A 15,247-nucleotide genomic window follows, 5' to 3' on the forward strand; every position below is an offset into this window, starting at 1 on the left:
CACCAGGACATTCTATCTCTTAGCAAAGGCGTTTCAGGGACTGACAGTTAGTCATGGAGTACGCTGCATGAAAACAAAATTCACATACATGGTTTCTGCTCCAAGCTGTGCAGTTGTATGTGTATTTGCACACCCGTGCAACTTACAGGAAACGTTATTTGTAACATATAAGTGAGTTTCATAGCAACAGAAAATGAACAATAAAAAAATTGAAGATGCTGTTCTTAATATTTAATACTTTAAAATGATATTAAATATTAAGAATAGCATCATCAACTTTTTTATTGTTTGTTTTCCATTGTTATATAACTCATTATTAATTAAATTAAATTAAATTAAATTAATTTAACTACAAGAAATTTTAATTTTCAAATAATAGCATTTTTGCAATTTTACAAATTAAGAATGGTATAATATGTAAAATCATCCAAAGTTAAAATGCTTCAAAAAATAATTTTAAAAACTCATCAATTGTTTGTTTCATTAATTATTCATGAATAAATAACTTACAGTACAATATAATGTAATTAATTTAATACACAAACCAACATTTTGATTATCTATCTAACATATATATCAACAAAATCTCTCAACTTTATATGTTTGTTAGTTTCAATAAATTGATTTAAGCTGCACTTTATACATATAAAATTTGTGCAATCTATATTATAATTCTGTTCTGTAATTTACTGATTAATTAACAGACATTGAGATTTTGAATTAACTTACAAAGAAAATCTATTAGATAGAAACGATTAATTTCTTTCACTCATCATCACTAATGCAATCTGTATCATGTACTGTACTTACAGGATGTCCAAAAAGTTACTGTGCAGTGAGAAATTTGTGAGAAATAGCATTAAAGTTATACAAATAATATTGCATACGAGACTTGTAACTTGTACTGTACATCTTGTGTTTCCACTTTGCAGTAGATGTCGTTACTGCTTGCTCACAGATGTTCTGGTTTTAGAATAAAAGTTTTTGAAAGACATCTTTGCTGATTGCAGTCCCTGGACCTCATTCCCCTGCATTGAATTCTGGGACATCTGCAGAACATTTCTGGCATTTGATATATGAGAAACTGCAATATCATATGTATGTAAAACTTCACTTCTATTAAAACTTTACCTAAACCTTTTCCATTGCGCAGTAAATTTTAGACACCATATACTATACATTTGTGCACTATTCAAATTTCAGTATATAAAGTTAAAACACTAGGAAGGGAACTTTATGTATATGTTATGGACAAAGTGATTAATACGGGCATTTACAACCAGTTTCACCAGTTCAGATGAAGTCAAGGGTAGCTCTACTTTTGGCACTACTTAAATGACCAACAAAATTGGGCATTGTAATAAATTTTAATAATTATCAAATTGACTGTCATTATGAATACTTTTGGCCACTATTTAAACGATCAACAAAATTGGGCATTGTAATAAAGTTTAATAATTATCAAATTGACTGTCATTATGAATACTTTTGGCCACTATTTAAACGATCAACAAAATTGGGCATTGTAATAAAGTTTAATAATTATCAAATTGACTGTCATTATGAATACTTTTGGCCACTAATTTAAACGATCAACAAAATTGGGCATTGTAATAAAGTTTAATAATTATCAAATTGACTGTCATTATGAATACTTTTGGCCACTAATTTAAACGATCAACAAAATTGGGCATTGTAATAAAGTTTAATAATTATCAAATTGACTGTCATTATGAATACTGCTATCTTCTAGTCAGGCATAATCCAATATTTCAATTGTACAGTACATATACTCATTCTGTAATTCTAATTATAAACTTTGAGAGACTTATCCCTGGTAATGCTATAAAGCGGGGCCAGGGTATGTGCGTTTGCACCTTAAAATAAATAATTGAATTGAATTGAATTGAATTCTAGTCGGGCAAAGTGATAATAATATGTTGAGGAGTGATCATCCAAAATACGCTAGTCAATTAGCGCTCATATCCGAGTTGCGTGTGTGTATTGCGTTTAGTACCAAATTTGGCGGTAGTTGCGACTGTTTGTGCTCTCGACGGATTCCTCTCGGAGGAGAGCTGCCGGCAGGCCGCCAATTGTTTAACGTCACTAGTTATTTAGGCACAGTAGTTCTTAAACACACGTATCAATAACTAGTATGTATCAATATCTAGTGACATTAAACAATTGGCAGCCTGCTGGCAGCTCCCTTCTGGGAGAAATCTGCCGGGAGCAGAAACAGTTGCCACCACCACCATGATGGTGCACATAGGTAAAATTTTACCATTTAATTAGTATAGTTAATAGTACTTAGTTTTAAAAGATTACATGTTCTTTTTAAAATACTTTGAAATAATTCACAAAAAATAAATATTTCTAAATGAAATAAGCGAAGTTTTTTTTAATCAAATTAATTAATGTTGCACAATTTAAAATTCAGTAGTAAACACGATACGCACTCAATGCGATACAATCGGCAACTCAGAGTGCCAATTAACTAGCGTATGTTGGATAATCACTCTTCAACGTATTTATATAATAAGAAATACAGTCAAACCTGTTTTTATGCGGTGGATAGGGACCGCATAAAAAAAACGCATTAAAAAAAAAAAAATTGCACGAAACTTCACGAGTGGCCATAAAAAATAGTTTTTGCAACACAATTAAAAAAATATTTTTTATGCGGTCAATAGGGACCGCATAAAAAAAGTCTCACATAGAAAATAACTCAAAACCGTACAAAATAGAATTTATTGACAACAGATGTCAGCACTTGACTGCATCGTCTCGTCTATCGTCTGTTTTACATATTTTTGTCCAGGTGGTGTTTTGTTGACTTAAAAAATAAATTATTTCATTTTTTGCATATTCGTGCAATAATATTACTATAATAAGTTCATTTATGCTATAATAAGTTTATTTAGCTATAATAAGTCAACGTGAGACATGACAAATCGCACGAGACTAGTCGCCAACTATACCGCACAAAAAAAATCGCATAAAAATTCACACAAAAAAAAGACCACATAAAAACAGGTTTGACTGTACTTACTGGACCTATGTAACAAAATTAAATATATTCACACCTTTGACGTGTCCAGCATAACGTTTAATTCTATAAAAATATTTTTGATCCCTTTAAGAGATCTTCTTCAGTTACTGTTTACAAAGAAACGAACAAAAATTAGAATTTTTGTTTGTTTCTTTGTAAACAGTAACTGAAGAAGATCTCTTAAAGGGATCAAAAATATTTTTATAGAATTAAACGTTATGCTGGACACGTCAAAGGTGTGAATATATTTAACTTCAATGTATTATTATCACTTTGCCCGACTAGGTGATAGCAGTATTCATGACGACTGGTCAATTTGATAAATTAATCAATGGAGAATGCACTCCTGCCTAAATATGCTTCACAAATCCTAACTTACGCTAGGTACGTCGATGACGTGGTTGTTTTCTGGAAAGTAAAACCCAACATACTCCAATTCATAACGGATATCAACGAAAACAAATTCGGCCTCGAGATCGAACTCGAACAAGAAAACGATAAATTTATACATTTCCTAGATTTATCTATACAGCTGGATAGCCAAGGAGCTTTCCACACTAAGGTGTACAGAAAGCCTACTTACAACCCGATATTCATCCCATGGAACTCGCACGACCCGCCGGCGTATAAACTCGCAGCATTCAGAGCGCTCGCCACTCAAGCGCGCACACACTGTAGTAGCACCCAAGATGAAAACGAAGAGATGAATTACATCATTAAGCTAGCTAAGAAGCACAGGATCAGTCACAAAGCCCTCACTAGCCTCACCACGACACACACTAAGAGGAGAAACCTCTTAAACACAGAGGAGTTTACGTTGATGGACTACAGAGCGGCACTGAGCGGCATATATAGACGTATAGGAACCGCTATAAACAAAAGAATAATATACAAACAGAGTCCCACTATATACCAGCTGTTAAGAGCTGATAAAGACACCCCGGACACTAACTCCCTCCCGGGAGTTTACAAAATCTCGATTACAGACGCATGGAGGCAGAATAAATTATTTTACATCGGTGCCACCAGAAGATCACTCAAGGAAAGGCTGGCGGAACATTAGAGAAACATAAGAAACGAACAGCCTTGCACAGCGCTGGCGACTTATGTCCTAGCAATCCCCAGGAAGTCCAAGCCGAATGGGCCCAAGCAAGACTAATACAAACAGTTCATAACATAAAGCACCTACGTTATACAGAGGCATGGCATATCTACAAAGCTAGCCAGAAAGGACAATCCATAAACTTCCGAGAGGCTAGTAAAATATCTACGGCCTGGCTCTCAGGCAGCACGTAAATGCCAGAAAGGCGGATATGCAGAAGCTTACGCAAGGACTGAACCCGCCGGTTATAGTCTCCGCACAGCTCCTACCCTTCCCCCGGCTATATGAGATGTTCGGCACGCATTGTATTCTTCTGTTCGTATTTTATTTTTAATATCCCCACGAGGCATATATTATTATTTTTCACTGTTTGTTATCTATTTTTACATTATTCTCATGTATTGTGTTATTAATACTCATCGATGTAGAGATGGTGCACACTATTCTATTTAGATGTTCATTTAAAAATGTTCCAAACGCTTGTTCGTTACTGCTAAATGTTCTTCTGTTCAATTTTTTGATGTTATATCCTGAAGGTCATTAAATAAGACCAAAAACGTTAGTTAGTTTCTAATAAACACGGCTGCTTATATATAAGGTGTTATGAGTTTTTGTCTTGATAAGTCACGCAGTCTATGATGAGTTATTAAATCTAGTGACAAGGATATCTAGGAAAGGTAACTGGCAGTTAATTTCGGGTTCTAAGTCAAATTTTATATTAGGGTCTATTTCATTAACAAGTTCTAAAATCTGGTTAGTGTTTATAATGTTACTATTGTAAACAATGAAACAGTCATCCACATAGCGTTGTAGGTCTATTATGCCCTTAATGTTTGCAACCTTTTTATCAATGTCGGTCATGCTAAGATCAGCTAAAACGGTCCAAAATTTATACTCAAAAAAATAAAAAGTTTTACTAAAACTTGTCCTTTTTATTGATGGTATAATAAGTCTAGCGAAAAAAAAAAGCCACCTTAGCACTCGTATAATTGAATGATGATTTTAATAAAAAGAAGCAACTCAACTTTGTGTTTTACATCAGAATTGTTTGTTTTGTGAGCTAATTAAGAAGAATTAATAATTAATACCATTAAAATAGCATAACGCAAGAAGCACTTCTAGACATACAAAATTTTGCAATGTACATCTTACATCATTAGCTCTTTCTTACCATTTTCCACTAATAAAAAGTAATAAATTTATAAATAAGATATTAAATTCTAAATACATTTATAGATTTCTAAAAAAAATTATCAAACCTTAATAATTTTTCACATTCGGCACAGGTAACAGGTTTATCAAATGAATGTAAAACAAACTGATGATCCGTATGACGAAGAGCTTCCGGAGAAACATTGTCTCTGTAAAATACAATAAAGTGCAATTTTATTTATATCTTACAACTAGTTAAGTAACGCTGCATCAGCGTGTAGTCGAAACGAAGCTGCTCGCACCTTTATTTTCTAGATTATGAGGGAAAAAAGAAACAAAGAATCATTCGTTCTCAACAATATATTTGATTTTTATTGGATCATTTAAAGGTACAAATATAAGGTCAGAATAAGCCATTAATTGCTATGCCAACGTTTCATGAAATTCTGTCTTTCACTACGGGTCTTGGACTTACAGATCGATCTTTATTGTAAGTCTTTAAAAATACTGAGTCAGTTATTTTTTCACTCAACTCAATGTAACATAGGTAAGACCGATAGCTGTCTCTTTTTTCCCTATATCTATTTTGATTTTTGGAAGAGTTAATCCCTGTGATTTATGTATAGTCATCGAGTATGCAAAGGTAAGGGAAAACTATCTACGAGATCGCAATATACTGCCATCGTTCAAAGAGCGTGTTATGGGGATTATTGGAAACAGATTACCACAGATGAAAGGTCCCTGATAGCTATCGAATTCCACTAAAATAAACAGAGGAAGAGCTGGAGGGCGAGCATTAGGAGCATACACAATGTAGCATATACTTCCTAGTGAACCATTGACGAGACCTCCTTGCACCCATAAGTTGACTCTCGGCATGATTCTGGCATTAACTGATAGATACAAATACTTGGAGAGACCAAGAGCTGAGTCATCTTTGGACGAAGGCGGGGCAATATTTGGAGTGTTTTCGGATGCTATATAAGCAAGAGGGCATCCAGTTGACTGCGAGTAGTCTTCGTTGCTTTGTTTAACTTGCTCGTTTGTTGGATATAGCTCTACTGCTGTTTGGAACTGATCAAGTTCATCTCTGGATAAACAGACTCGATTTCTTGTCGTCAGAACGTTCATACCTGTATCAGAGAAATCACCCGAAGCTAGATGTTGTAAGACATGTGTGAAGGAACTATCTGTGCTATTTTGTCTATGAGAATTACTAAGTTCAATGAACTTCTCAAAAGAATCAAATGCAAATGTAATGTAATGTCCCAACAAGGTCCCTTGTTCGGACATTAATTACATTGTAAAAAACACTCAAGTAGAGAGGAGTATCCTTAACAGGAGGAAGCTGACGAAAATCACCAAACAAATAGATAAAGAATCCACCAAACGGCTCATCTTTCTCGGGGCTTATCTCCCTCAATCTACTCTCGATCATGTAAAGCATTCTTGCACCAATCATTGACATTTCATCGATTAGTGTTGCCACCTTTACAAAATTGCTGACCCGGACGGCAGGTCAGGTTTGTTCGAACAGAAGTTCCTGACACATGTCAAAAACAGAAGTCAAGTCACTGGCAGAAGTTTCAGTGACGAAAGACCTCACACGTTTTTTGTTGTTCAAATGATGTAAATTTATAACAATATTTGCAAGAACTTTGTTTCATCGTAATTTCACAATTTCTACGAAATTCCCGGATAAAATTAATAGTTCACCTGGACAGTGAGTCAATTCCTGGACTGTCCGGGTGCAAACCGGACGGGTGGTAACACTATCATCAATGATGATGAATTTGAGCGACTTCATCTCAATCTGGAATTTCTGTGCAGCTTCTTCATTTAGAGATCGAAATTTTGTACTAACGATAGGAAGACGAAGGAGAGAATGGACCGTAAAGCCATCAATATTAATCACTGCTGCTCCATGTTATAGAATAATAAGTTAAAAAAAGAAAACTTTTTTAACTTATTATTCTATAAAGATTCTTTATATTTGTTGTGTATCTAGTTAGCGATAACATTTACCTTTCTAAATTACCGTTTTAATGCTTGTCATATTTTCTGACCACTAGATGACGCTTCTACACGTGTGTGCAGGAAGCGACTAACACTTGGCTTCATGCATTCCTTGTCAACATTATAACTCTAGAATGAGTTGTCCAATCTTGATGAAATTTTCTATGACAACTCATCATCACTCAAGGATGAACTGATTAAAATTTCAACTCTCAAAAATGATCCATACTGAAGAAAAACCCCTATCTCCAGTTCTACAAAAACGAATCATTTTTGAAAGTTGAAATTTTAATCGGTTTGTCCTCGAGTGATGACGAGTCGTCCTAGAAAATTTCATCAAGATCAGACAACTCATTTAAGAGTTATTTTGTTGACAAGGAATGCACGAAGTCAAGTATTAGTCGTCACTACATTCCGACAATTATAAATACCACAATTTCCTGCAAATAACCCACAAAAGTTGCTAAAAAAGGCCTGAAACTGTTTCAAAGTTACTTTAAAATAAAGATAACCTGCAGGTTCTTGCAAGAAATTATGTTACATCAAAATTTTAGGTTTCTGAAAGTAAAAATTATAACAGTTGAAACTGGATAAAGATATTAAAAAATGAATATCAGTAGTTAAGACATTCTTTTTCATTATACAAATGAAATTTCTTTGTAATGAATTCTAAAATGTCATGTAAATAACCAAAACAATAACAATATAGATTTCTTTAAAATAATAGTAATAATTATTAACTACATATTTTCAATATAATAAATTCTTAATAAAAGTTTGTTACAAAACATTAAATTCCAAATTTAACAAAAGCATTTTTTAAACTATTTATATTTTCTTCTATTAATTAATAATAATATATAAATATCCAATGTTTAGGTATACATTCATATAAAAAGATTAATGGGAAAGTAGAGTATATTCTAATTAATTATTATGCCTTTGTGTCCTTTTTAACTCTATAATTTATTTTGCATACTAGTACTTTCTATATATTAACAGGACTTATTATACTGGAAAATATGGATGCAGATATTTAGTCTTACAGATCAAAAATAATGTTCTTTATTTAGAAAAAAAACTAAATGAAGTTCTTTATTAAGAACTTCATTTAGTTCACCTGTGAACAGGTGAACTAAATAAAGAACATTATTTTTGATCTGTAAGACTAAATATCTGCATCCATATTTTCCAGTATAATAAGTCCTGTTAATATATAGAAAGTACTAGTATGCAAAATAAATTATAAATAGAGTATATTCTGATCTCCCATAATATCCATAAGTCAGCTATATTACAAATGTTGACAGTAAATAAAGATAATTATTTTAATAACAACGGTAAGTAGAAATACTGTGTTTTCTTGATTCTAATGTACTCCTTTTTTACATTTCCAGTCTGAAAAACTGGATTGCTCATTAGAACTGGGTAAAAATTCAACTTAATGCAGCCTCGTTCAATCTGCATGACAATTCACCTGTATCATGCATCAGTATATGCATGGTACACGTCCCTCCTCTACTATGTTTTTAATTTTGTTTTGAAAAAATAAGGTGATCTTTTAAACTATAGCAAGCCAAGTAAATGATGTACAGCAGATGAGTCTTCTATAAAATTAAGTTTAAGTAGAAGAGTAATCTGCCATGCTAAAGATACGTGTATAGATATTTCAATGTGATACTAAGTATTTGGAAAATTTCATAATGGTGTATACCAACACAAAATCTCTATGTTGAAACATTTATTGTAGGTAATTTTGACTGGTTTTGTGTTGTTAGTCAGCAGATCCTCAGTACTTGATAATGGAGTCATAAATGAACTTATTTGGAAATGTGAATACCATAAAACAGTGTGAGCACAATAATAAAACATTTTTCAAAAAAGTGTTTATTGCTGTTTGAATATTAACTTCCCATGGCTGCAGGTTTGGTCATACAGGATGCATATTACATTCACACCCTAACTTTTTTTGGATTTTGATGTCTCAAAAATTGGGTGAGTATAGATTCAAAGATACATTGCAATCAAAAAAACACATTATACCAAGTCACTGAAAGTAAAATAATTTACTGTTAGTGAATATTTTGTAATTATCGAATTGTGCAAATAATAATACTGTATCATATATTCAATTCAACCAAAGCATTAATATTTCAAAAAATAAACAAAATAAGATAAAACTGACAGATAATACAAATAACTATTTCATGTATTTCTGGCACCATATTACTACTGATACTAAAATGCTTACTTCAAATAACGTTAGTATTTATACTTTTCATATTCGTTTTGTATGAACCGTAAGCTGAAATTGTTTGGATCAGGATGAAATTTCTTATTCAATTAAAGATTTGGCTTCCTAAAGCAGACATTTTAGTATGGATAATAATACAAATTATAATATATAATTAAAAGACTTTTCAAAATTTCCAAACACATTACAAATTATTGGACCAAATTATCAGGCTATAATATGGCTACTGCATTCTTCAATAAAAAATCAAAGCCAAGTGATCACAGATTACAAGGGACTATATTAATGCTACTAATTACTAATTAAACACAAAGTAATTTGGCCTAGAGGTAGAGGTGCCATTTTTTAATAAATTTAATAATTATATGTTTTTATATTGATAAATTTATTAATTATTCTGAAAATAGTTTGGCTTTAATCTAAGAATTAGGTTTATAGATGTATATTATATTTGTATATATACATCATGCTGGAGTACCAGCTAAGGCTAATGCCAGATGAGCATGATTTCACATTTGTCATTTTTGACAAATGTCACAGGATTGCAAAAACATACAGGAGCGATCAGACAGATGCAGATGCAAAAAATCACATTGCATGACACGAACAGGCTGCTGGATCATCTGTGATAATCTCGTGATGCTACACAACCATTTCTTGCTTAGAGATACACTTGAAGCCTACAATTGTCAGATGAGCATAATAGACAACAGACGTGGTAACATTGTTTCAAGGAAATACTGTGTTAATGTTGTTCCTGCCAAAGAGAGTACAGTACTTGCATATTTTAAAAAAATGGACATTGATATAAGTAAAATAATCATACAAATTAGTGAGGAGCCAGAATTGAGAGAAACTTCATTTAAACTTTATAAAAACAGAAATAAGAAAAAGAAAGACCTGATATGTTCAGAAGGGCACACCCAATATTCCCTATGTCTTTTTTGTTTTTAAATACTTCTGTATATGATAATAATAATAAAAAAAAACAGCGCATCACAATCTACAAGATCCGTGTCGACATATATGCATCCAAAATAAAGCCGACTACTAACGTGCTCCATAAAATGTAGCGCTCGTCTGACCACCGACTTCATCACCATAAGTTTCCATGTCTGTGAATTGAAAAAAAATAGGGTCTGTGCATTTTCTCACTGGTCTGACTTTAACCTAAGTGCCATAATGCCATAATGGGAGTAACAGGCTGTGAGTGCTGAAGTCACCCAGAGTGGGTGCTATCAGTAATCAGTACAGTTACATCTAAATTAATAGTTCTGGAAGAAAAGATCGGATAGAGGTTTGGGTAGCATAACTGGTAACATGTCTACACAAGTGAGAGTTGCAGGTTTGAGTCCCACTTTCAGCCAATTCTTTTCTTCTAGACCTTCTAAATTAATTATTAAATATTAATTTAAATATAATTTTAAAATTTATCAAGAGATGGCACCTAACACCTACTTCTAGACCAAATTACATCATATTAAATTAGTAATTAGTAGCATTAATATAGCCTCATGTAATCTGGTAAATGTTTGGTTTTAATCTAAGAATCAAGTTTATAGTTTTTATATTTGTAAATATGAAATCAGTTTGTTAGTTTTTGACAATTCAATATTCTTTTTAACTGAACCAAGTTATTAAGCAAACAAATATATTAATTGAAAAAATGCATACATAAATACATACTCCTCAACAAAAATCAATTGAGATGTGCTTTATTATAGCTAATAAAATTGAACCAAAATAAAATATTTTTTTTGCAAGAAAAGCACTATTAAGGTAATTTTATTTTATTTTATTATGCTTATTTTAAAGCTCCAATAAAGCACATCTTGGTGGTTAATTTACATTAATACTTATTCTGCAAGTTAAAAATGCAATATATTTATAATTAAACAACAAATTTAAATATGTTCTTATAAATTAAGTTTACAATATTTAAAAAATAAAATCATGTAAAAAATATATAGAATAAATATTTATAAACATACAGAGCTTTCTGTATTGCTTCAATCCATTTATGCTTCATTTCTTCAATTTTAGCATACATAGTGTAAGCTGTTTTATTCTGTCGATGAACTAAATACCAATAGTGACTCCACTAAAAAATAAATTCATTATTACTAAAATTATAATTGTATGATATCATATAATTAAAAAAATATATAAATTAACTTAAAAATTTCATTGGAATGAAACAATTAAAAATATAAAACATAAAATTATTTTAAAATACATTATTTTAAAAACATAAAAAAAATGTAAAAGTGATTATTTTAAAAATCACAAATGAGGATAGACGGCAATACAAGTTTAAAAACAGAAAAAACAAAAAATATACAAGGACAGTTCAACTTCTATCAAGGATTTCAGTACTTGGTAATGAAACTATATATGTTACATAGTCCCAATTCGTGATTTCTCTCTAGGTACTCTCCTCTACACATTTGCACATCCTCCCATTGTTTTGGCAATAATAATGTCCTTGCAGAATAAAAGTATTTTGACTGGTGTTGGAGCCACTCCACGACAAACTCTCTGGCTTCTTTATATTAATCATTTAATGTTTCTAAATATACTCATAGGGCTTTAAGATGTTTATTATATTGGGTTGTTCGGAAAGTAATTTCATTTTTTCCATAGAAAAATAAATGCAATATTCTTATAATTAATAAATATTTTATTGAATTATATATTGACCATTCTGGTCAAATACCTGTTGTCATTGTTTCTGGTAGTAGCATGATTTCACATTCACAAAAGTTTTGATCGTTGTTTACAAAAAACTGATCCAAGTGATTTTTGACATTGTCATTTCAAGTAAATGTCTTACAGTTAAAAAAAATTTGTATAGACCGGAACGAGTAATAATCCGAGCGTGCCCGATCCGGCAAATACGGTCGGTGCGGTAACACATCCCATCTAAGCTAGAACAGTTTCTGACCAGTTACCAAACTTGTGTGAAATTTGGCATTATCGTGGTAAAACGCTACACTTTGTTCGTCGATCAATTCTGGCCTTTTCTGTTTGATGATATTACTCAATTTGTTTACTCGATGGCAGTACACTTTCGAATCGATTGTTAAATTGTCTGGTAAAAGCTCAAAAACAAATTTCTTTAAAATCCCACCATAGAGAGCATCTCTCGTTAATAACACGGGGAACCCATATATCGAGCTCTGAAACGAAACCAATTCATTTTAAGTAATAATAAATGGTTCAATTTAACAGATTTAATCTCTTAGTGATTTCGCGTGTTGTTATACGGCAGATCGCTTCGATCGATACCTTTATTTTGTTTTCGTTGGCTTCGAATGGCCACCCGGAATGTGGTGTATCTTCGATATTAAAATTGCCAGAACGCAATTTTGTAAACCAGTTTTCGCACTGTCTTTCTCTCAACCAATCTTCTCCAAACATGTACCGCAATTTTTTTCTTGTTTGAACGGCATTTTGATTTTTTAGTTATAAAAAAGCAAAATATGCCAAAAATGATGCTTTCGATTTTCAATATTTGATGGGTCATCGAAAAAAAAAAAAAACAATTGTACAGAATCAAACAAAATTTTTTACAAATAATTCTTAAAATGTCAGCTGTTGAAGTATATAATGAAAATATGGTTTAAATTAAAATTGGCTGGTAAAAATACATCTAATTCCTCTAGTAATAAAAAAACAAAATTACTTTCCGAACAACCCAATATATGACTTCAGAGAGTTCTTTGTGCATTGACTCTTGTTTTCCAAGACTTCATTTAAAGGGATAAACAGGTGAAAATTGAAAAGTGGCATATCCAGGCTGTATACCAAGTGATCTCAAATTTCCTAAACTCCATCATGTGAAGTCATGTCGAACACCAGGTGAAAATGCTTCTATTCTGCAGGTATACCATCATTGCTAAAATGATGAAAAAAGTGTCAATGTATAGAGGAAAAATACCTATAAAAAAACTGTATTATGTAATATACACAATTCTATCACCCTTATTAAAATTCCAAACAGAAGTAGAACCATCCTTGTCTATTAGAAATAAATTATTATTATATTATAAATAATTTAAAAATTGAATAAAGAATAATCAAAAGAAAATGCTGAAACTTAAAATAATGCAAAGCAAATTAGTAAAAAAAAGTCTTTAAAAACAGAAAGATAATGTTTAAATAAGTCAACTGCATGAATATTGTAAGTTCTTTGAGACATCAAAAGTCATCAGGCCTAAAATATTTCACTTTTTTGAGATTTTGGAGTTTTTGATTTCTTTCTTTTGAGTGTACTCTTTTGTTTATCTATGAAAAGTTTGCTTCTACTCAAACATTTCATGTCAGTGAGTGAGTTGGTCAAATCAAATAGCCTTGCTTAATCAATCAATGAGACCAATGTAGCCTTATTATGCGGGGTGTCCTAATAGAATTATTAAATTTCATCGTGGAATAAAACACATTGTTTATTTAACAGCTGTGAGTGGATAAGTTTATTTCGGCCCCTTTCAGTGTTAAGTCATTTTTTTGTGTGGAAGACAGTGTCCGCCAAATGTTCCCATGGCTGCAGACATGCACTCTTTTCACAAACTGCTTATAATACTGCCAAATAATTCTGACCCAATTCCACCAAAAACATGTTGTTCTCCATCTCTGAGGTCAGGAATTGTTCATTGAATGTTGGTATATATGTCAGATTTGACAAACCCCCATAGAAAAAGTTGCAGGGTGTCAAATCATACAACCTCGATGGTCAGCATCGTGTGAGATGACATAAATGGATATCATATTCGAAAAAATACAGCCAAATCACTGACAATCAACAACATTTTCAAACTTGCTGACCATACGAAATCCTAATGGTGTGCAATTTACATACAGTACTTTTAATGGGACATCCTGTATTAAATATTAGCATAATCAATAAGAAATTAAATAATTTTCTCATCATCCCTACTAAATTACAAAAGTAACCAAATTACTGATATATTTTAAAAGATGGACTGTGGAAATATATATTTATTTCTATACATCATACATAACAATTATATATTTGATTTGCATTCTAGAAATTTATAAAATAAAACATTTTAATTACCTTATCTTTACTTGCTGATTTTGTATTTGTAACATCTTCTATTTTGTAATCATTAAGCACTAAAGCTTCTTTGTAGCTGTACTGTTCACCCTATATTAATATAAAAAACAATTTTAAAATGATTTTTAAACAATTCATTTATATTATTATAAAAAAAGAAGCATTTATAATATAGTCTCAAAATTTGAATTTTTTAAAAATACAAATGTTAAAATATTATCAAATCTTCCTTAGATTTAGAAATTACATTATTACTGGGGAAAATATATAAATGCATATGCTTACTGTATACATATATTATTATATAGTTTATGCAAGTCACTACTGAATGCATCATAAACATAAGTTTTAAAGAGATAAAATTGCAATTTACAAAAGAAAAATTAAAATCATAATATAAATGATACAGAATTTGAATTAATTATACACATCTATTGAAAAATCCTAACAATAAAGAAAGTTATACTAAAAAACGGTATTATACTTAATATAAATTCATCAATACAATTTTGATTCTACTGACTTAATGATGTCTAAAATGACAATAGAAATTAGCAGAGATTTCATAAAAGATTATGTAGAAATTAATATTTACTT

General features: G+C 31.3%; 1 protein-coding gene across 1 annotated transcript in view; it reads right to left on the reverse strand.

Annotated features, from left to right (window-relative positions):
- LOC136985262 (guanine nucleotide exchange factor VAV2-like) overlaps positions 1-15,247 on the reverse strand; it is a 162,135-nt gene that overhangs the window by 34,194 nt on the left and 112,694 nt on the right. Inside the window, exons 15-17 of the mRNA XM_067282513.1 lie at positions 14,651-14,740; positions 11,565-11,674; positions 5,411-5,512 (exon numbers count right to left, since the gene is read on the reverse strand). Coding sequence (XP_067138614.1) covers positions 5,411-5,512; positions 11,565-11,674; positions 14,651-14,740 — 302 coding nt within the window. The remainder of the gene's footprint in view (positions 1-5,410; positions 5,513-11,564; positions 11,675-14,650; positions 14,741-15,247) is intronic.

Source organism: Centruroides vittatus, unplaced genomic scaffold (genome assembly GCF_030686945.1).
Source record: "Centruroides vittatus isolate TY-2023 unplaced genomic scaffold, ASM3068694v2 contig_1208, whole genome shotgun sequence".
NCBI classification, from domain to species: Eukaryota; Metazoa; Arthropoda; class Arachnida; order Scorpiones; family Buthidae; genus Centruroides; species Centruroides vittatus.